General features: G+C 43.1%; 1 protein-coding gene across 7 annotated transcripts; it reads left to right on the top strand.

Annotated features, from left to right (window-relative positions):
* Positions 1 to 5300: 5300 nt before the first annotated feature.
* HMGXB4 (HMG-box containing 4) lies at positions 5301 to 19995 on the top strand. Of its 7 annotated transcripts, none has more exons than XM_064654927.1 (11): positions 5301 to 5485; positions 7496 to 7601; positions 8194 to 8309; positions 9632 to 9707; positions 10532 to 11781; positions 12947 to 13028; positions 13728 to 13792; positions 14089 to 14194; positions 14734 to 14903; positions 15837 to 15959; positions 17707 to 19995. In XM_064654927.1, exons 2-11 carry the CDS (start codon positions 7571 to 7573, stop codon positions 17749 to 17751), a joined length of 2064 nt encoding a protein of 687 aa, XP_064510997.1. In that variant the 5' UTR covers positions 5301 to 5485; positions 7496 to 7570; the 3' UTR covers positions 17752 to 19995. The 7 variants fall into 7 exon arrangements, with proteins under 7 accessions (XP_064510997.1, XP_064510998.1, XP_064511002.1 ...); XM_064654928.1 differs by having other exon boundaries at positions 12953 to 13028; XM_064654930.1 differs by lacking the exon at positions 5301 to 5485 and adding an exon at positions 5760 to 5874.
* Positions 19996 to 20954: the final 959 nt, after the last annotated feature.

Here is a 20954-nt window from a genome sequence, read left to right on the forward strand (position 1 = left end):
GAGAGGAAGGAGGAGGCCACTAGTTAGGAGGGAGCTAGGAAAGCATGCCTTGTTTAGCCTAGCAAAATGAGAGATGAGTGGAGGTATGACAGCTCTCTATAAATACTTCTGAGCAGAAACAGCAACAAGAGACAATAATTATATTAGCAAAAATAAGATGTTGACACAAGAACAACTCAATGCAAGTTAACTATGAATACATTTAGGCTGGTAATCAGGAGATGGTCCCTAACCATCAGACAAAAGAGGTTCTGGAACAGTCTCCCACTGAGCATTGTGGGGGAATGAGATTACTTTTAAGATAAAGATGATCAGTTTACAATAGGATTGAATGACAGTGGGCCTGCAATAGCAGGAAACAGCACTTGATGACCCAGATCATGTTGTCCTGTCCAGTGACTCTGAAAGCATCGCAAAGTACCTGTCACATAAAACATATAAAATGTCCTGCAACACCACCAGTTTCTCCCAACACACACCACTCTGCAATGCATGTGGGTGTACAAGGTACTTTTTGTTATTCCTTACCCAGTCTTCACACCAGTACATCTTACTGCTTTTGCTGTGCCTCAAAACTTAGTGAGTCCGGAGTCCTTTCCACATGTCACCTCTTGCCCATATTTTTGCAGCAGCTCCATAGACCATGGCACACCACGGTGACAAGGCTGGAATTACACCAGCTGGCATCTCAAGAATTCTGCAGGCAGTACTGTCCCATTGCCAGCCTCTGCAAACTCCACTGCCACTTTCCAGCTGTTCAGGAAACAGCGAAATCTTCTCCTCTTCTGTTCTGATCTCCAGCTATGGCATCTGTAGCCAGAAGCAGAAGCAATATGCAGGCTTGGTCCACAAAAATAGCCATGACCCATCCACATTATTTGAAGACAAATTTTTGTAATACAGTAATTTCTGCTACACAGTACAGGACAGATGTCGACGCTGTGGGTCTGTCATAAACAGGAAACTGCAGAAATGAACCACCACAGAGTAACAGGCTTTTTTCCTACAGTGAAGGATCATGCCACACTGTAGAGCAGTGTCAGTCTGACCTGTACAGAAGAGAGCTATTATGGAATAAGGTATGAGAGGAGGAAATTAAATAAATCAACAGATTCAAGGAAAAAAGGGAAAATGACAATCAAGGATACAGATAAAGCTGAATGCCTGATGTTTTAAGAGACCAGGGTTGTGAGGAATTACAGTCAGTAGAGACCAGCAAGGTCTCCAGGGACCAGGCATGGAGGGAGAGCTCAGTGCTGAAAGCAGCGCAATAGGCCTTGCACATCCCTGTGAAACTCAGATTAAACCATTCTACCTCCTTGGCAGGTGGCAAGAAGGGAGAGATAAAAATCAGTGAAAAGAGGCAAATTCAATGCTGACTGATTGCCTGCATTTAGCTTTTCCTCTACGCATATCACCCTGGTATGGTCCTTTTCCCTTTGCCTAATCATACCCACTCTGGACCCCACTAATCCTACTGTAACTCACCATACTTTTTCCTTACCAGATGGACATTCACTTCCCTTCTCACCTTAACTCTCTCCAAATATGAATACAGAGAGCGCAGCACCAGGAGCAGGGGGAGAAGGTGTTGTCCCCATTGTGACAGATGCTGTGGCTCTGGGGAACATTCAGGCTGTTGTATTCACATTACAAATGAATGCACACACCCTTGTGGTTTCATTAATGACTATACTGAAAGATGAAGAGGCACGAAAATGAATGCATCCTGCAAGGAAACAAAGACAAATGGGAAGTAATTTAAGTAAAGCCTCGACACTGAAACAATGCACATAACAAATCTTTTGAAGTTTTGCTTCTCTAAGGAAGCAAGTTCTTGTATTCAAACAGGAGTCACCAGTCGTCTTTATAAATAAGAATAAGGAAAACTATATGGCTGAGACAACTGGCAAGCAAGCAAGCAAGGTCCATTACACCTAAAGTCCACTGCAACATCGTGGTCACTTCCTCCATATTCATAGCCATAAGCCTTTTAAAATGTATCTAGTTTTCATAGAACCTATTTCATTGTAACAAGCTGTCCTTCCTTTTTAAGAGCAGCTTGGTAGCTGGTGACATAGAAGTCTTGTAATGTGCACAGAGAAGAGTAACTCTCTTCTCTTCCTATGTCTGTGTAAAACAAAGCAGGCTTTTCATGGATAGGTGGGATCAGAGGTTTTAATCTGAGCCCCATTTCAGTTAATGCCAAATCATCTTGAAATCTAGGAAAAAAATATGGAAAAATGGGACAGAAGTGGAAAGAGATTTATGAGTTACAAACTATGCCAGGGAAAGTTGATAATTGTTCATCCAGTTCTGAGTGCTGTATTTAAGTACATAACTTGGTTGTAAGCTTGTGCTCCTCTTATACTCATTGTACTTGAGACACCACAGAACTAAGTACCAAAAACCAATGAAACAAAAAAGAGTTACTAATCCTAGAAGCTTGGACTGTTGTTCAGTCAGGAGAAAATAAGCAGAGAAGGATATATGGTGGATAAAATGTGGGGAAAGCAAGACCATATAGGGAGGCTTCATGAGCGGTAAGCCCTTTGCACAGAACTAATCTTGCATTAAGCACAGGAAACTATACATACATCCTAAAATGTTCTGCACTGGCAAGAGCACGTTATACAATATATATCTCACAGACAAGAAGACACCTGAGGGAACATATCATGTACCATTGTGCAGTTTCTCTCCCTGGGATATAGGGAAAAAGAATGCAAGATACTCTGAGCAAAAGGAATAAGCAATATTCATACAACAGTCTGAGATTGACTGAAGCTGCACTTCAGGTCTTAAAACCTATGGGGACTGTTTGATTTTCTGATTCACTCGTTATGACCTCTTATATTCCAGACTACAAAGAAAAAATTCTGTCAACTGTTAAGGATTTGAAGGGGTTGTGACTCTCTTAAATTTGCTATCAGCATTCTGACATTTTCCCCACCTGACCTATTTAATCTAGGTGTACACTCTAAAGGGATTCCTGGATTTTCTAGAAAACGGAAAGGCTAAGCTGTCTGATAGCACCCAAGAAATGCCAATTGTTTGTGCTGGTCGGTTCCCTTTATCAGCTCTGAAGAATGGATATGATTGCAATGAATTTTTCTGAGCATTTCTTCACTGATGAAAAGTGCAGTAGGAGGAACTACATGTTATTGTTGTCATTATTACTATTATTATTATTATTATTATGTTTGTTCTGGGGGAGGAAAGGAGCATTGAAAGATCTCACCAGGGGAAGTCTGAATGATTGGTGCTTCAGTGGCTTTATTGTGTAAGTATCCTGCTATATGCTCATTTTTGCAAATTCACCTGCAAATTCATTCTCTCTCCTCCACATACAGTTACTGACACAATCTAATACCTGTGAACCATCCAGCACTAAAAACATTAAACTGCAGGGGAGCTCAAATGCCTTCTCATTCTAGGGTGCAGAATATTAAACATACCATCCTTACATTTTACTAGCTATCATTACCAAATGCTTGCTATCATCAAATACCAGGCTAATTTAAGCTTTCCATTTTGAAAGCAATCTGAATCCCTGTTCCTTTGGGTTGCACTTGGCCTCTCCCAACCATGCTACCAGCTGCTTCTAACTTGCTCCCATTCTGCCTCCACCTGACCCACAGGCCAAGTGCTCCCAGGAGTTAACTGATGTTTCTGTTACATCTGTAGATGTTTTTGTACCGTGTGTAATACGAGTGAGAAAGCTGAAGACTGTAAAAACACAGGAACTGTGTTTTTGTTGTGTTGTGCATTGTCAAATGGGGTATGAATCCATCACTGGGATCCCTAAAAACAATTATCATCAACAATCAGACAAGGAGCAGGTCACGTCAGGATCAACTCGGGCAAGATCCTGGTCATAAATTTGCAGAGGGACTTGTCCACCTGGGTGATTCCTCCCTGGGTTATGAGTTGGAGGACAAGGAGTGATTTTAGTGAGCTTTACCAGCAGCAGGCACACGTGTGTACATGTGTGAGAACATCTGCATAGGCTTTGTGCTCAGCCTAAGGGCTGGTAGTTTTTACTCTGATGTGTTACAGCTGCTGCACTTGCAGACGTTGATCTGTGTATACAGGCTGTACCTCCCACTTTGGATCAAACTACACTTTTACACAGCATAACAGGCACTGACCTCTGTTCTCTTCAAATCCCTCTAGGCCCTACTGGACTGCAAATAATTACTGTCATCATTATGTACTTGTCAGGACACAGAAGCATCAGCAGGACCAGAAGGCAGATCTGTAAGGGCTGGAGAACTGCGTGTCTGTGATGGGTCAGGTTTAACCTCAGGCATGGCTGGGAATTGTAGTCTGCAGACAGCGTGTGACTGTGAGCAGCATCTGACAAAGAATCATGCGACTATCTGCCGGCATCTAAATAAAAAAAACTCCTGCATCAGTGGAGGTGATGAGGTAAAAAAAACTCCTGCATCAGTGGAGATGATGAGGTAAAGTTGAACCTCCCAAGAGGTCAGAGTAGATAAAGGCTAACCTAGTGGGGAAAAGGCTTGTCTTTTCTGACTTGGCTGTTTCTCGAGCTTTTTTACCTCTGTCTTGAATCCTTTGCAGTAATTAACGAGCCCTTTAGAAGATGCTGAGGGTAACTTGCCTTTCTCTTGCCTGCTACCTTTGTACAGTTGATCAGAATGGATGTGTGGGTTGCGTGATGCCTTCACGGCAGCAGCCCCGAGTGTACTGTTCAGACGCGCTTCTCTCTGCCCCGGCTGGTCCTGACTCTCCACCTGTGCCGTGGATCCACTCAGCTCCTCGGGCAATCAGATGGCCTTGCGGGAGATGTGCCCGTTCATGTGCGTGCGTGACTAATCTCATGGAAGCGCTGGCTCAGTAAGCGTTTAATAACAGGATTTCACCCTTTCCCATTGACCCACCGCTGCAGGCACGAGCAGCCAACAACTAAGCCAGGCTGCAAGCCCAGCCAGGTCAGTCTCCTACAGACAGGGACGATGAGAACGGGGAAGCTGTGCCGGGACGCACACACGCGAGGAGGAGGTTGCGCCAAAGCCAGGGGGAAGGTGGGTGTGGGCTCCACAGGTGCTGGTCGGGGTGAGAACCGGGACTGTGCTGAGGAGCCCGGCGCGTGTCCCGCCCGTGCGTCCCAGGCTCCCAGGGGATGTGCGACTCCCACCCAGCCATCGATGCGCTCGGCAAGGCCACGCCCCGCCCTCTCCCACACCCCGCGGGCGCCGCGTTGGAGGCACTCGGCGCTCGGCCGATCGGCCCTGGCTGCGGCCCCTTGTCTCCCAGTCCAAGATGGCGGCGGCAGCTGCCGGCGCGGCGGGAAGCGGCGAGGCCGAGTGAGGCGGCTGCAGACCGTGCCCACCCTGCGCCCGCGGCTCGGCGCCGCCGGGCCGTGTCGCCAGTGAGGCCGCCCCGCGGCCGGGGCACGCCCGGGCCTGCCGCAGAGCGAGCGGAGCCGCGGGCTGGCGCGAGGCTGGAGCGTGCTCGGGTGAGGGGGCGCGGGGCAGCCGAGCCCGCTTTGAACGGAGGCGGCGGCGGGGACCGGCCCGGGGGGTGCTGGGGCGCATGCGCGGCCGGGCCGGTGCCCTCGGAGGGACCGGTGCCGGTTGTCCCTCGGCCCCGGCTGGGAGCTGGGAACGCCGGCGGGAAATGAGGCGAGGCAGCCGCTTCCCGCGGTCTGTCGGCGGCGGGAGCGAAGTGCGGGGCCCCGGAGATGCAGGACAGCAAGGCTGGAGCTCGATCCCCCGGGCGTGTGCGTTAAGGAACGGGAGACGTGGAGGGAGAGCTTCCCCACCGAGCCTGTGCGGTCATTGCTGACACCGAGGAATTCGAAGCAGGGGAACCTAATTAGGATTTATAGGATGAAACTAGTTAAGGGTACGTTTTGTGTTTGCTGGGTGGGAGGTCTGGGTGGTGAGCCCCTCTGAGCAGTATCTACCAACCTTTGTTGCTAAGCAGGTGAGATTGAAAATAGAGTAAAAGGTATGCATGTAGCTGCAAAGAAATCCCAGTTTCTCCGGGTCATCCATTCATGAATGACTGTCTCCGGCTTTGTTTTGCTGAGCAGTATCTGTATTAGGCCCTTTCCCTCTTGAGCATAACGCTTTAATATTGTGTGCCTTCCCACAGAAGTCTGTTTGACAGATGAACATCACCAGATGTTGACAACATCTGGTTCGAGATCTTGAGCCCACAAGTAGCAAGATGCCTTTTTTTATTGCAAAGTGTAGTGCTCTAGTGCATATACATGTGCAGAGCTCTTGTGTGTTGGCAGAATTGCTGTGCTTGCTACCGGCAATGGATAGGGGTTGGAATACTGACTTGGCATCTTGTGATGGATGGTTTCCCAAAAGCTGAAGAAATAACGTGTATGCCTATGAATTTAAGCAGAAACAATTCCTGTGTACCCTCATGCTTGATTCAATTGTGACTTTGTTATATCACTTGAGTAACCACTATAGAAATGGATATGTTGTACATTGTACATCAGCCAGTTGTCTGTAAAACTGAGGCGTGTGCAGGGATGTACAAGCACAAATTCCCTGCTCCCCAAGCATTCCAATGTAACTTCAGTGTGGCACAGTTACCGTGACAGCTGGAATGAACAAGCTGCATGGTCTTCATCGTTGAGTGTTTACACGTGTGCACATACATACAAACACACAGAGTCAGTTGGGTGTGATTGGTTTAATCACCTACGAGCAGAAAGTTGATCTTTTCTTGCTAAGCTGGTCACTGACTGAAGAACAAAAGTTGTTTGCTCTGCGAAATCCAGTGTGTGGCTATTCCATAATGGTAGTGTCATTTTATATGCCAATAACTGTGGAACAGGGTGACTCAGTTAGAGGAGGCCTGAAACCTGTGGGCTGGCAGAGGTTAGGGTGCTGGAGAAGGCCTAGTGAAAAGGAGTGCTCTCTTCCATCCCCTCTCCCAGGCTGGCATTGAGAATGGCTGCAGTGGTAGCATTGGGAAACATATCAAAAGGATGCACACCTTTACTACAAAACGTGTGATCCTTTAGTTAAAATGATTTTAAATTATTGGTTTTTGTAATATAATGATTTCTGCCTGATCCCTTCTTTTCCCTCACTTTATCTGATATTCAAGGGTTTGAAATCTCTTTTTAAACATCCTAATCTTTGCTACAATGGCTCCTGACAAAAAAATGGCTTTGACACAGTTTGGGTACAGTTTTGTGTGTCACGAAAATCAAATTCATTTGCCTTCTCACCTTCTTCTATTTTTGTAAAGAAATTACTTCAGTGATTTGGACATTTTATAAGGAAGAGGTGGTCTTTTTCTATCTTGAAAATAATACAACATCCATTTCACTTTAAAAAAAAATCTGTCAAGCCTGAATAATAAACAAAAACCCATCAAGAGGTAGACTCCTTTCACACTGTCTTCCAGAGAATCTTCACTTTGTTCAGAGAAAGTTTCCCAATTTACATAGTGATTCTTCTTTATGGGAGAGTTATTTTCATTCTCTGTTTCTCAGACCTTTTCCTATAGATGGGAACGGGGGAAGGAGCCCAGACGTGGCAACTCATTCACAGGCTCCTGCCGGACCACCATGGCTTATGATGGCGCCAAGAAGAAAGAAGGTATGACTGCTTCATAATCTCAGAGAGATTTGCAAAAAAAAAAAAAAGGGTGCCCTCCCTCTGCAGCCTTGCCAGGCCATGCAGTCAGAGTGGGAACGGAAGCTAGTGTGCTGTGGAGCTCTTAAATTTAACCTGGCCAAGTTACTGGAGGATCCCAAGCCCTTGACTTTCAGGTGTGAAGTACTGGGATCAGAACTTGAGAAAAATGGGTGGTATTTTCTTGTGCAGACACCCTGATTGGAAACTCTGCCACTGCAGCCTTTCTTTTCCCTGCCAGGTCAATGGAACCGGGGACCAGCAGTAATGATAAGTTTAGTCATGGTAACATTTCTAGGTCCACTTGTCTTTAGGAAGGAATATACAAGAGTTACAAATTAAATCTGGAGTGATTGTGTTAGAGTGTTAGAGCACCGAGCCCCATCTCTGTGGTCAGACAGTACAGGCCCCTTTAGGCCCCTGTGCTTGTTGAGTTTTGTGCATCACTCAGTGCCAACATCTGCTGTTCGCTTATTTTGTGCATGGTCCACACACCTATCATTCCTTAATGGAGTATTTCATTTCTTCCTTTTTTCCCATTTCACGTAAACGACAGAGTTCCTAGAGAGTCACCGAGGTGTTGATGACGGGCTGGCAACCAGCAGGATACAGCGAGAGAAGAAGCGCTCTTACAAGGATCTGCTGCAAGAGGAAGACGAGGTAGCAACTCAGGTAGGAAATCCTCAGAGGAAAAGTTGAAGGTGTAAGGATGTGTGTAAAGCTGGTGATGGAATGGGTTTCTTGTTCTTTTTTTTTTTTTAAATTTAGAAATGCATGTAGAAGGCAGCAAGAGCAGCTAATCATGTCCTGTATTGTTCAGTAACTTTCCTGGGGAAAAGGAGGGAGTCAATCTCAGTTACAACTGATTCTGATTTTTCTGGTAGTAGGATGTTGTCCTAGTCTTGATATAGAACCTTGCAAGTCATGAGATTCCATGAATAACTTCTTACGCACATAAAAATAATTTGGAATTTATGGTTGTATTAGTAGCCAAGAAAGGATGGGTATAATGTTAACTGATGCACTGTTGTTTTCCTGATTCTGCAGATAGCCTGAAACAATAGCTCTTGAGAGATATGAACTTGCCCTGTTCGCGTCTTTGGGGCCTTAACTTTTGAAATCACATAGTGGCAACTTAAGTTTCTGCAAAACATTCCTCTTTGAGCTAAAAGTTCTGCTGTTAGTTCAAAGGTGACTACCTTGTGATTTTTTTTAATCAGGAAAACAAGTTCTAATTTAAAATCCTTTTACCATGCAGATGAATTCTGCAGAGGAGCTTCAGTTTTGGATCGTAAATTGGTCAAGACACAAATAATAATTAGGGGACATGACATATTAAGGACATATTTTTGGCCCATTCTAGTTGTCATCTCTTCGTACCTCCTGTCAGTTCTTTTATCTTATTCAGCATATTAAACATGAACTGCTCACCTCCATTTTCATGGCTTGACAGTGTATGCATGCTTAGTTATTTCTTAGCTTTATTAAGAGGTAGATGTTTGTCTTTTATCAACTCATCAGCTAATCTCCAACAGCTAGCTTTCACTGCCCATTTCTTAACATTTTCAAATGTGCTTTTTCAAGTTTTCTTGTGCATTACTCCTCTCACTTTGGGGGGACCTCCATCTAGAGATCTGTCTTTCAATTTGCTTGAAGCCCTGTTGTGCTGCAGTGCTTACAGAAAGCTTGATGCTGATCTGGTGACTGATGTGCTGAAACCAATCCTGACTAATACCATTTTTTGTATTCTCCCACCTCCTCATAACTTGAGTTTTGTTTTACTTTAAACCTACACTGGGTGCTCTTGGGGACAGAGCATGTTTCCTTTCAGCACCCAGAATGATGATACTGGCTCATACCTAGGGTTCTTTGATGTTACAGTAGTACAGATAACTCTTGATATCTCCTACGAATTATTATCTATGTTAATAGTCCGTGTGAATCTCATATTATTTCCCTCTTTTTTGTCAGCAACTTTCTTCTTCTTATTCCAGGACAGTGAGTTTTTTCCGGGGACAGAACCTCACAAAAAGAAGAAAAAGCACTCCTCCGATGAGTTCTGCTACAGAGGTAAAATAGTAATCAGGCAGGGAAGGGGCTAACAGATCATGACTTTGAGGAAAGGATGCTCTTAAACCAGTGTCATGAAGCTTTATGGTTAGCATTTTATGGGGAGTCAACCTGTCTAGAACAAGTATTCGGAAACCCGATGCTGATCAGCACCAGACAGCAGAAGATTAGGGAATTATATTTTCAGAGTCTAACTTAACAAGTTGCCATTGTTGGGGGTAGAGATCTTCCACCCCCTTTTCATTGACAAGCTGTAGCTTTCTAACCCTTGCCTTCCCATTTGGCATTTGCTTCTCTGCTCAGTTATTCTCACAGTAAGTTGGCCAGAAGATGACAGTTCACCTCACAAATGCTTAACATGTTTAGAATTTTGTTTTTGGCACAATAGGAGAAAGCCAAGTTCAAATTTCATGAAAATCTGTCTAGAGAATGAAAAAGCTCATATTTTCAATTAATTGGTCTCACATTAGCTAAAAATGACATGAAAACCTTGCACTCAAGGTGTAATTTCAGGCTCAGTAAGATATATTTCTATCAAAATAAGTTACTTCACAATAGAATAGAGTTTGACAAAACTTCCGGAACTTTCCTACTATCTTCCTGCCTTAATTTTTTTTAACACCAGCTCGGGTGTTACAGCCTCTGAATTGTACCAGTAAGACCATGCTGAGCTGGCTGCAGTCTTGAGACATGTTCTGTTTAAGCCAGGCTGTAAATCTGTTAGCTGTTAATTGTAAATTGTAAGTCTTGCAGGATCCCCACTTCCCTTCTTTGCCGTCTTTAAGGGAGTCATCTTGATGTACATTTCTCTTCATCTTTTTCAGGTGTTTCACCTCTGGATCTACCATCAAAGAAGAAGAAAAAAGCAGCTTCTAGCCCATCCTCAGCTGATCCAACCATGGATTTACTCAAGGCTATCACCTCACCTTTGGCCACAAGCTCAAAGTCTTCAAAGAGGACCTCTGAAAAATCATCTCATTCTTCCTCTGGCCATTCTGAAAGCAGAAAGGAGCACACCAAGAAAAAGCTGAGTGGGAGCAGTGGGGAACACTCAGTGGACGATGGCAGCTCCCACAAATCTAAAAAAATGAAACCTCTCTATGTGAACACAGAGACACTTACTCTTCGTGAACCTGATGGCTTGAAGATGAAGCTCATCCTCTCACCAAAAGAGAAAAGTAGTGCAGCAGATGATGATGCTTTATCCTACTCTTCAACACCAGCAGCTGCAAAGAAATCTTCAAAGAAATCAGCTCGAGATGAGCAAGGCTCATTTCTGCTGGGTCATGAACTGCAGAGCTTCCTGAAGTCATCCCGAAAGAAGCACAAACCACCTTCTGACTCACATCCGCCTTCTGAGAGTTTTGGTGCTGACACCTCCCTTCATTCAGAGGGCCACGGAAGCGAGTATGAGATTCCAGGTACGGAAGCGCCACCAGAATCTGGTTCTTCTTCTGGTGGAGAGTTGGAGGCTGGAGAGCTAGTGATAGATGACTCCTACCGGGAAATCAAGAAGAAGAAGAAATCAAAAAAAAGTAAGAAAAAAAAGGACAAGGAGAAACACAGAGAGAAGAAGCACTCTAAGTCTAAAAAGAGTTCTGGGCATTCTCCTGTGGCGGTAGCAGAAGTAAGGGTGTCACCACCACCTCCCAGTACCCCCTATGTTGTTCCTCCACCTCCTCCTGCTGTTTTTCACTCAGATGGTCAAGGTGAGAAAAGGAGGAAAAAGGAAGACAAGGAGAAAGACAAAGCTGAAAAATGGGAAAAGGAGAAGGAAAGAGACAAAGAAAAGGAGAGAGACAAAGAAAAGGAGAGAGACAAAGAAAAGGAGAGAGACAAAGAAAAGGAGAGAGACAAAGAAAAGGAGAGAGACAAAGAAAAGGAGAGAGACAAAGAAAAGGAGAGAGACAAGGAAAAGGACAGAGACAAGGAAAAGGAAAAAGAAAGAGAAAAAGAAAGAGAAAAAGAAAAGGAAAGAGAGAAGGAAAGAGAAAAAGAAAAGGAAAGAGAGAAGGAAAAGGAAAGAGAAAAAGACAAGGAAAGAGAAAAGGAAAAGGAAAGAGAAAGAGAAAAAGTAAGGAAAAATTGGAGGGAAAAGAGAAATTGGGTGGTGGGTAATGGTGGATTAGGCATTCCATTACAAAGGCATGTTAAACTGAAACAGAAGGATAACTAATACCACTATCAATGGTTTCACTGAAGCATGTTTGGAAAATTGTCAGCCACTGTGATTTCTGTTTGTAGCAAAAGGAACATATGTTGGTTTGGGTTTGTGGCACAGGTAGTCTTTAGCCGATAGAGGTTCTCTGGAAAGGTTATACTTAATTTTGCTTTGTACAGGTCAGGTATCAAGCACAGCTGCATCATTTTCTAACATGACTGGTTCAAGCTATTGCCAGGCAGACTTTTGGACTAGTAATCTAGTCCATCATCACAGTTCCTGTACGTGAAAAGTGAAGATATTTACCCATTTACTCCTGTATTCAATGAAATTATAATTCTTATAGACTACCATGTTCCCAGTTTTGTCCTGTACTTATAAATTCAGTTTTCCATGGTTACTGTGTAAAGAAATGAGTAGCAGAAATGGTAACTAGCATACAAACAAGTTTGCAAATTATGTAACTAGCTGTGTAAGTTTATAAATGTGCAAAAGCAGTTTCTGCATGCTCAGATAGAGAAATGTTGCTTTGTATGAGGAAATGGGCAGACAGAGCCCAAATCTGTTCAGGCATTATCCTATTCTATTTGGGAAGTTTTCCTTGATAATAGCTTGGCAACTGCAAAACTTCTGCTGTCAATGTACTTACACAGTCTGTTTTCTGCCAATTTGAAATACTTTGTAAGGATGCAAGAAATGGAACAAAATATTATCATGAGAACCGAATTGTTTTGACAGATCTATAATAGGTACTGTGAATAGTACAACAAATAGTGGTTTTTATTTTAAGTTTTAAAACTGAGCTACATTAACAGAGTGGTATGTTGATCCTGAAATTAGAATAGCAGGTTGCTGTTGAACTTTGTAAGATAAGCCATGTACTAACACTGGTTCTGGCTGATTCCTGTGCTTTCATAAACACTAAATTCAGCCAGAACATGTAAAACACTGCTTTTTAAGGTTCCTGATTTAAGTGTCATACTTTTCTTTAGGTCTTCAATAAATGCCAAATTCTTATTAAATTGGAGAAGGTCTCATCAGGATTAAAACTCTTTGTTTCCTTTCTTCTTCTGACTAGCCAAAGAAGAAAAACATGTCTGCCTATCAAGTGTTTTGTAAAGAGTATCGTACAACTATTGTGTCTGAGCACCCTGGAATAGGTAAGAAAATAATTGAGCCTTCTCTTCTCTTGCTTATACACCAGTCGGATTAATTAGGAGAACATATCATCTGTGTTTCAGACCAACCCCTTACTTTTGACAATGCAAAGAATCTGTCAACTTAGAGTAAGAGGTGGAAAAGGGGACAGGAGTGGATTTTCATAGAATCATAGAATCAGCCGGGTTGGAAAAGACCTCAGAGATCATCAAGTCCAACCCTTGATCCAACACCACCATAGTTACTAGATCATGGCACTAAGTGCCACATCCAGTCTTATCTTAAAAACCTCCAGGGATGGTGACTCCACCACCTCCCTGGGCAGCCCATTCCAAATGTCTGTAAAAAATGTCTTCCTAAAAGATTTTGTGATTGTATTATAATTACATTTTAACCAAGCTGTGAGTCTGGATAAAGAAATTGCTAGCTCTTTCTTTCTTTACTTAGAGAGTTACCTTTATTGTGTCACTGTCCTGCAAATACACTGTCACTTCATATTCCTGGTATCAGCTTTTTTTTTTGATTTTAAACACTAATGGGAATGCACACTGGCACTCATTTTCAGGACAGCGTGGAGAGTTCCAGTTGTGCAGTGGCTTGCTTCCTAAATGTGTATGGATGGGCCTGTAAGTTTCCTATGTTCTCTCCTTGATTTTACGATCTAATTTGTTTTAAACATTTTTCTTCTTTCTTTCTGCCAGATTTTGGAGAGCTAAGTAAAAAACTGGCAGAAGTGTGGAAGCAGCTACCTGAGAAGGACAAACTGGTGGGTGTGTGTGTGAGATGTTTCTGTAAAATGATTTCTGTAAACTAGGTGCTTAGATCAGAATGTGCTGGCACCATTGCCACCATACCTTGAAATATGCTACCTATGTCCCCAAAGTATGTAAAGATGGAAAGTATGGAAACCTTGTCCTTGCAAACATGAAAGCCTTCATTTTCATCTCATGGTATTGCTTCACCTGTTAGCTACATGACATCATTCTGCCTCCAGGTCCTGGCATCAGGTAGCAGAATTACCTAATGTTATGAATCTCTCTTTTCTTACCACGATAACTACAGATCTGGAAACAGAAAGCTCAGTATCTCCAACACAAGCAGAATAAAGCAGAGGCCACTACTGTGAAGAGAAAGGCATCATCTTCAGATGGTGCACCAAAAATGAAAGGTAATTGTTGCACTTTATTTGCCCTCATCGTTTTTCTTGGTCAGGGAAGATAGTGTTACCAGTGGAATAAGGAGCAAACGTCCTTACCTGCTTCACATCCCTATCAGCTTTCTCACAAGGTTTGACCTTTAAATCACCATACTACTCAAATCAATTTTTTTGTGAGAGCGAGAATGATTTTTCATACAGATTTCCTTGTCTAATTCATAGAACGGCATTGTTTTTAGCACTATAGGGATTGAAATGTAAAATAAGAAAAGGCAGAAAGGAAGTTGTAGTGGGATTAATTTTGCTGCTAGAGGAAAATTGATTGTTCTTGGTTTGGCATCACTGATACCAAATCTCCCCAATGGCATTCAGCTGAGGTAGATGCTTTGTACATGTGAAAAAAAAGCTTTGACTCCAAATACCACAGGATTGGGTCCACAGAACTCTTTAAGCATCTCATGCCTTTGAGATTTGAACTTTACTAAGTAAATAGGCTTGTAAGTAAAACAGTGAAAGAAATGAATATGGAATTTTAATTTGCATGTTTCCAGCTTCTCCAACAGGAGTGATTTCCCCTCATAAGAAATCCCCCACAAGCACCGTGGTGGTGCCTTCCTCACCAGCCAAAGCCCCTGAGACAGATCCTATTGATGTAGCTGCACACTTACAGCTGCTGGGTGAATCCCTGAGCCTCATTGGACACAGACTGCAGGAAACAGAGGTGAGTCTGTAACCAGCAGTGTCACCGTGATGTCCTGTGATCTACACATTGGATTGTGGGGGATGATTATTTTATTTAATTTAGAAGTTTAACCAATGATTTTCATTTAGGAAGAGAAACTGGAGGTGGTGTGCCATGTTTTTTTGATGCATTGCTGTTTATGGTAGTTTTCTGGCAGTATCATATTGCCAGTGCTTTGGACAGGGGCTACTATTGTTTCAACTTACCTAGTAACATAGAAGATGTCATATTTTAATGGTTTCCTACTGGTAAATCATAGTGATTCCATGAATGCGCATACACACATGCACTTTCAGAACTCAGCCCAGACTCTAAGCAGAACACATATTTGTCTCAAATAATACCACTGAATTTTATGGGTAGCGTGATCATCTCATCGCACTGTGCTTGCAAGAACATTTATTTCACTGCTGATAAAAACAAGCATTTTGTTTTTGAGATGACTGAGGTAATTTTCAGAGGAACAACCAGAGTACAGAAAGGCACAAAATTCCCCTTCCTGAAAGTATATCAATGACTAAAGCATTTGTTACAGACATAGCATTTCTTTAAACTTCATAAATCAAAAATTTTTGTCATTAGGACTCATGTGGTTAACAAAATAGATGGTATGAAATGGCAGAGTTCATTACAAAAATTTGGGGAATTCAGTGTTTTATGCAACTCACAACCTTCTGACCTTTTCTTTTGTTCCCTACCTTTTTCTTTTATCAATATGTTGCCTACTGAATACTTAAATTTTTTGACCCAGCAGTCTCCCTGTGAAGCACAAGGCACAGTTTTGTTACTGTGTAAATAGTGAAAGTGGACTAGAGGAGCTGAAGATACTGTATCTGCATGAGGATTGATACTGTTGAGAAAACCATCAGTTCCACCACTCATCCCCATCCAATTTTTTTTCTTTACTACCAGGGAATGGTGGCTGTTTCAGGAAGTTTGTCAGTACTTCTAGATTCAATCATCTGTGCTTTGGGCCCATTGGCATGTCTGACCACACAACTGCCTGAGCTGAATGGCTGCCCGAGGCACGTTTTGGTGAGTTCCCTGTGGTTATATGTTACCATTGTATGATACTGTGTAACTTTTTATCTACCACTGGCAACTGACCTAATATTTGTAGCATTAATTGCAGCGTGGGTAGGTTCTGTTTTAGTGATGAGTCAATCCGTGTGAATCAAAGTGCCAGTACATATACCAGTATTTTTCAAAGTTTTGATTTTCTGTAAACGTAAACCCCCCCTTCTAGCTGCTCTGTATCACACAAGCTATTTTTCCTTTAGAAGCATAAAAAATAGTTTGTGATGTCAGTATTCCCCATCTGATGGTGTAGGGTCTTTTACATGTGGCTGAAACCTTCTCTGAGGAAAGAAAAATAGTCCCTGTTTTAAGGAACTGCATAGCTACAAGTTCTTTTCCACTTTAAATTGCACTTAGTATTGAGCCCTGATTTAGCAACAGCTTGTGGCATCTATGTAGCCTGATGTGACAGATTCAGATGGCAGCAGCATAAAGGAATCGGGAGTCATATCCCCAACAGGAGACATGAATAAAGCAGCAAAGGATAGAAGCAAAGATCAAAAATATACAGTCTGCAAAAGTTGAGAGACTAAAAACAAATCTGGCAGAGAGAACAACAAAAATGGGTTATGAATTGGCATGTCATAATAGGGCAGCCTAAACATTGATTCATTCTGAGAGCAGACTGTTAACAACAGGAACAAAGTTGACAGCTTAGGCTGTGAGCTCCCACAAACTGGCTCTCTGCACAAAAGCTGAATCAGTGGGATGTTCCCATCCTAAGCCATGGAAAAATCATATGCTTTTTTCCTTCTTGCTTGCCAAGTGCAACGACACCACGTGACTAATGGTGGGTCTATTGGAAACGTGATCAACTTATTGTTATAAGGAGCAGTGGAGCTTTAGGTGAATTAAAGCACCTACCCTTCAATTCTGAAAACTGGTGTTCAGGAGTTGATAATAAATAAATAATTCTGATTTTTACTGTCAGATTCATAACAAAAATGGATAAAATTCAGCAGTTGTGTTGCGTGTAGAATGCATTTTATCTTTCAGGCAGTAGGTGGCATTGTTAACTTCTAGAATCACAACTGGTACAGCTCTAGCTCCTCCAATTAAAAGGTGGTGTTCCAAGGCCTTCAGCTATCCAGCCACAGGCTTGAGCTTACTGAAATACTGCACTTGAAGAAACATAGAGCTGGGGACTTTTTTTCTGAGGTGCATGGAAAGATTCTTACTCTGAGAATTGTGTTATGTTTTGCAAGAAAAACTGATGAGCACTTTTTTTCCCCATCTGACACCCTTTTTGGGGTGCGTTTAAGGCTTTTTCTCTTTACTTTTACACTACAGAATTTCATAGAGAAATTATGACTGTAAAGTCAAGTAATTTTTTTCTGTATGCTACAACTTTGATCACCTTGCTCAAGTCCTTCATCACTGGTTTTTCTATGGTTGATGTGATGTGGTTACTGTGGCTTGCAGAGATAAGAGTATGGAATCCATAAGGAGGAAGTCACTTGGGGAAAGCCTCAAGCATTTTCAGTGTTTCCAGGTGCTTAAAAACACTGAGGCTACCTTTATGTTTAGTTAACCTCCATTTCCAAAAATGTGAAAATAAGCCTAGTGGTCGATAGGCAGATTTGGTTGTCCAATCATATGATAACTTGTAAGACAAGTGAATATGCTTATTACCCTCATCCGTGTAATTTTTAAGGATTTGGAGTTATTGCCTGACACTAAAAAAATACTGAATTTCTTTTCCCAGTCAAACACACTAGACAACATTGCCTACATCATGCCTGGACTTTGATGGGAAAGGATCCTGGGATGTACTCAACCTCTGCGTAACTGATTTGTGTACATATGCACTACGCGGCGCTCCTGAAGGGCTCCATGTGGAGGCTTTTTAAGTTTTATATGTGTATAGTATATACATAGGATTGTAACTATTTGACTTCTATTTTATGAAAAGTTGTGAAATTAAGCTGAGAAAACCCTTTTGTGTCAGTGGGTGAAACGTCCTCCAGTCTGAAAGTACTTTGTATGAAGAATTCAGAGCACTTTTGAGATACTTGCCTTAATTTCAGATCCTTTAGTGGGGGAAGCAGGCAGAGAATGGACTTCTCGATGTAAAGAAGAAAGCTGTCACCATGAGAAAGGTCATTGAAACAGTTGGCCCAGAGGGGTTCTTGACTCTCCATTCTTGAGGATTTCAAAAATTGAATGAGCAGCTTCCTCTAGCTGGACTTTCTTTAAGCAGGGAGATGGACCAGATGACCTCCTGATACCCCTGCCAGCCTAAAGTATTCTGATATTCTATGGGCAGATAGAGATGATAATATATTTTGGACCAAGGAATAGAACTGAATTCTTCACCAGCCGTATTTGTAACTCTTTTTCAGTTTAAAATCCACTGCTTGAGGGGAAAGCTGGATAGCTGATTAAAGATACAGAGGTCTTTGCCTCTTGGTCGCTTCCTCCAACCCTCGCTCCTCAGTCAATAATAACTGAAAGTTGTCAGTGTCAGCTGGCTGGTCTGGTAGCTGGCATTTGAAGGGAAGTAGAAGATGTCAACAAGTTTAATTTTTTCTTGTGGACTCATACCCAAATCATCATTAGCACAATGTATCAACCAACTGCATTTGCTTGAGAGAATGAACCTCTTGCTGGCTTTTTCCAGGGCATGGTCAGCCTGCTCTGATGGAGAGGAGCGCAGAAGCAGATGGGAAAAACTTGGATTGCTTCTGCCCATCTTGCACCTGTTTTATGAGATTGCTCACCCCCCATCCCTTTCACCAGCACTATTGAAAGAGCTGTGGTGCTGCTGCAAGGCAGTGACTGCTGACCAGTTTGAAGCAGCTACGGCTGAGTAAGGCACATGTGGGTTGATTGGACCGGTTCCTCTTCCTTCCAGACACATACTTGGAGTTTGGTTTTCTGCTCCTGTAGAAGAGGAGATGCAGAAGACGACTTGATTCCTGTTTAGACTTTTGTCTGTCTTGTATGTTTATGTGGTGTTCATATCACATGTATTTAACTTTTACCGATATCTGTAACAGATTTTAATTTATCCTGTATATTTCTGTGTGTGTGTGTGTATATATATATATACATAATTTAAAAGCAAAAATCCCTCCCTCAGCCAACAGTGTGTGGAAAATAGGAATCAACTTTGCCTCACCTGTTCCTGCAGGAATCAGCTATATGTGGGAAAACACCAGGAAGATTCTAAGTGTTTGTAAAAACAGGCCATCTTGTGAAAGAAGGTAGAAAAACTGAAATGTTTGACTCAAACCTTTCCACCTCTGTAACAAGAAAGTTTTAAAATTACAGAACAGCCATTTTTTACATCCAAGTAAGTCTAGCTTCTGTTTTTCAGGATAGTTGAAAGTGAACTGTCCCTCATTCTGGCTGAGCCCCAAATCGGAAGTAAATTAAATCCTTGGGTGTGCAGGAGGGTTTTTCTCCCAATACCTCTTCACTATGTATTCCCCAGATGTGCCTGTGTACAAGGTAGTCTCTCTCTTACAGAGTTTTTCTCAGCGCAGTGAGAGGTTTTGTCAGTCAGTTAGTGGAGGAGGCAAAAGGTTCTCAGACCACTGGACCAGAACACACGTTTTAGCAACATATGACAAATCCCAGTGAGCCTAGAATTAGGAAGGTCCCAGGAGGGATCCTAGCCCATACAGAACCATCTGCTGCTGGGAGCGGCACAAAATAACTTTTTTTCCAGCCCTTTACAGTTGAGAGCATTGTGGTGAAGGGATAGATCTGCTCTCGAAGAAACAGAAGGGGATAGCTTTAGCTTTGTTGTCTGTACAACGAAAAACTCTTGAAGAGTGAAAAACACACACAACCCTGGTGTATTGTATTTTTATTAAAATTTGTACACTTTGTATAATCTGTATCTTGTGGTATTTGGTACTATAGGGAAAACTTTGGCAAGACTTAGCAGTTTTTATATTTTTGTTATTTCTTTGCTGTTTGGTCCCGATTACATTACAATTATACGCAGAAACTTTTTTTGTACTGTACTTACAATATAATTTTTTTTAACATTTGGAGTATTGTCGTTCATTTCTGGCATGCACTGCTTTCTGCAGCTGTTGTTACTACTCGTATCTAGTGTTTCCCAGCAAAGCACATCCAACCCTATCCTTGCTAAGCTCACTCAGTTTGCAGGCAAGCTGTACTGTTTGCAGCAGCACAGGTCACCCTAATCATCGCTGAAAGACCCCGGCCATTTGGCCCTTCTTTCTGAAGGGAGACAAGCCATTGAGTACCACGGATAGCATTGGGGCATTCCTCTTCCCTGCTGCCTCACCTCCATTCAGGTTTGTAGTGTCAGATGAGACCAATACCTGGGACTTGAGTGTGTTCCATGGGATGTCAGGTGTGGCAGCGTTAGAGCAGGATTTGTGCTGGTTGTTAACATGTCCTCATTTTCCGGGTATGGGTGTTGGTTGATTGCAGCCGCGGCTTGGGCAGGGTGCGGTATTAGGCCAGGAGCAGGTCACAGAACACTGTGCCTTACTAACCAACATCTACGGGGCCACAGGATGGTTTGAGTTGCAAGGGACCTTAAAGGTCATCATTCCAGCACCCTGCCATGGGCAGGGACACCTTCCACTAAACCAGGCTGCTCAAAGCCCCATCCAACCTTGAACAGTTCCAGGGATAGGGCATCCACCACTTTCCTGAGCAACCTGTTCCCAGTGCCTCCCCACCCTCACAGTAAAGAGTTTCTTCCCAATTCCTACGAGTGTGCTCCCACACCAGGCCGTGGAAAACTAAAACCCCATCGCTACAGGCGTTCCACGACTCGGGCACCGCTCTGGGTGTTCTGCACGAACTCGGTGTGGCTGCAGAGGCCACGGAGGCTGCAGCCCGCGGAGGCTGCCGGCGGCGGGAGCCCCTCGGTTCCCGCGGGCCGAGGCTACGGGCCGGCAGGACCCCTGTCCTGGCAGCCGCCGCCCCTCCGCACGGTGGCTCCGTGCCTCGCTCAGCCCGTAG

Source organism: Pseudopipra pipra, chromosome 5 (assembly GCF_036250125.1).
Source record: "Pseudopipra pipra isolate bDixPip1 chromosome 5, bDixPip1.hap1, whole genome shotgun sequence".
In the NCBI taxonomy this organism is placed as follows: domain Eukaryota; kingdom Metazoa; phylum Chordata; class Aves; order Passeriformes; family Pipridae; genus Pseudopipra; species Pseudopipra pipra.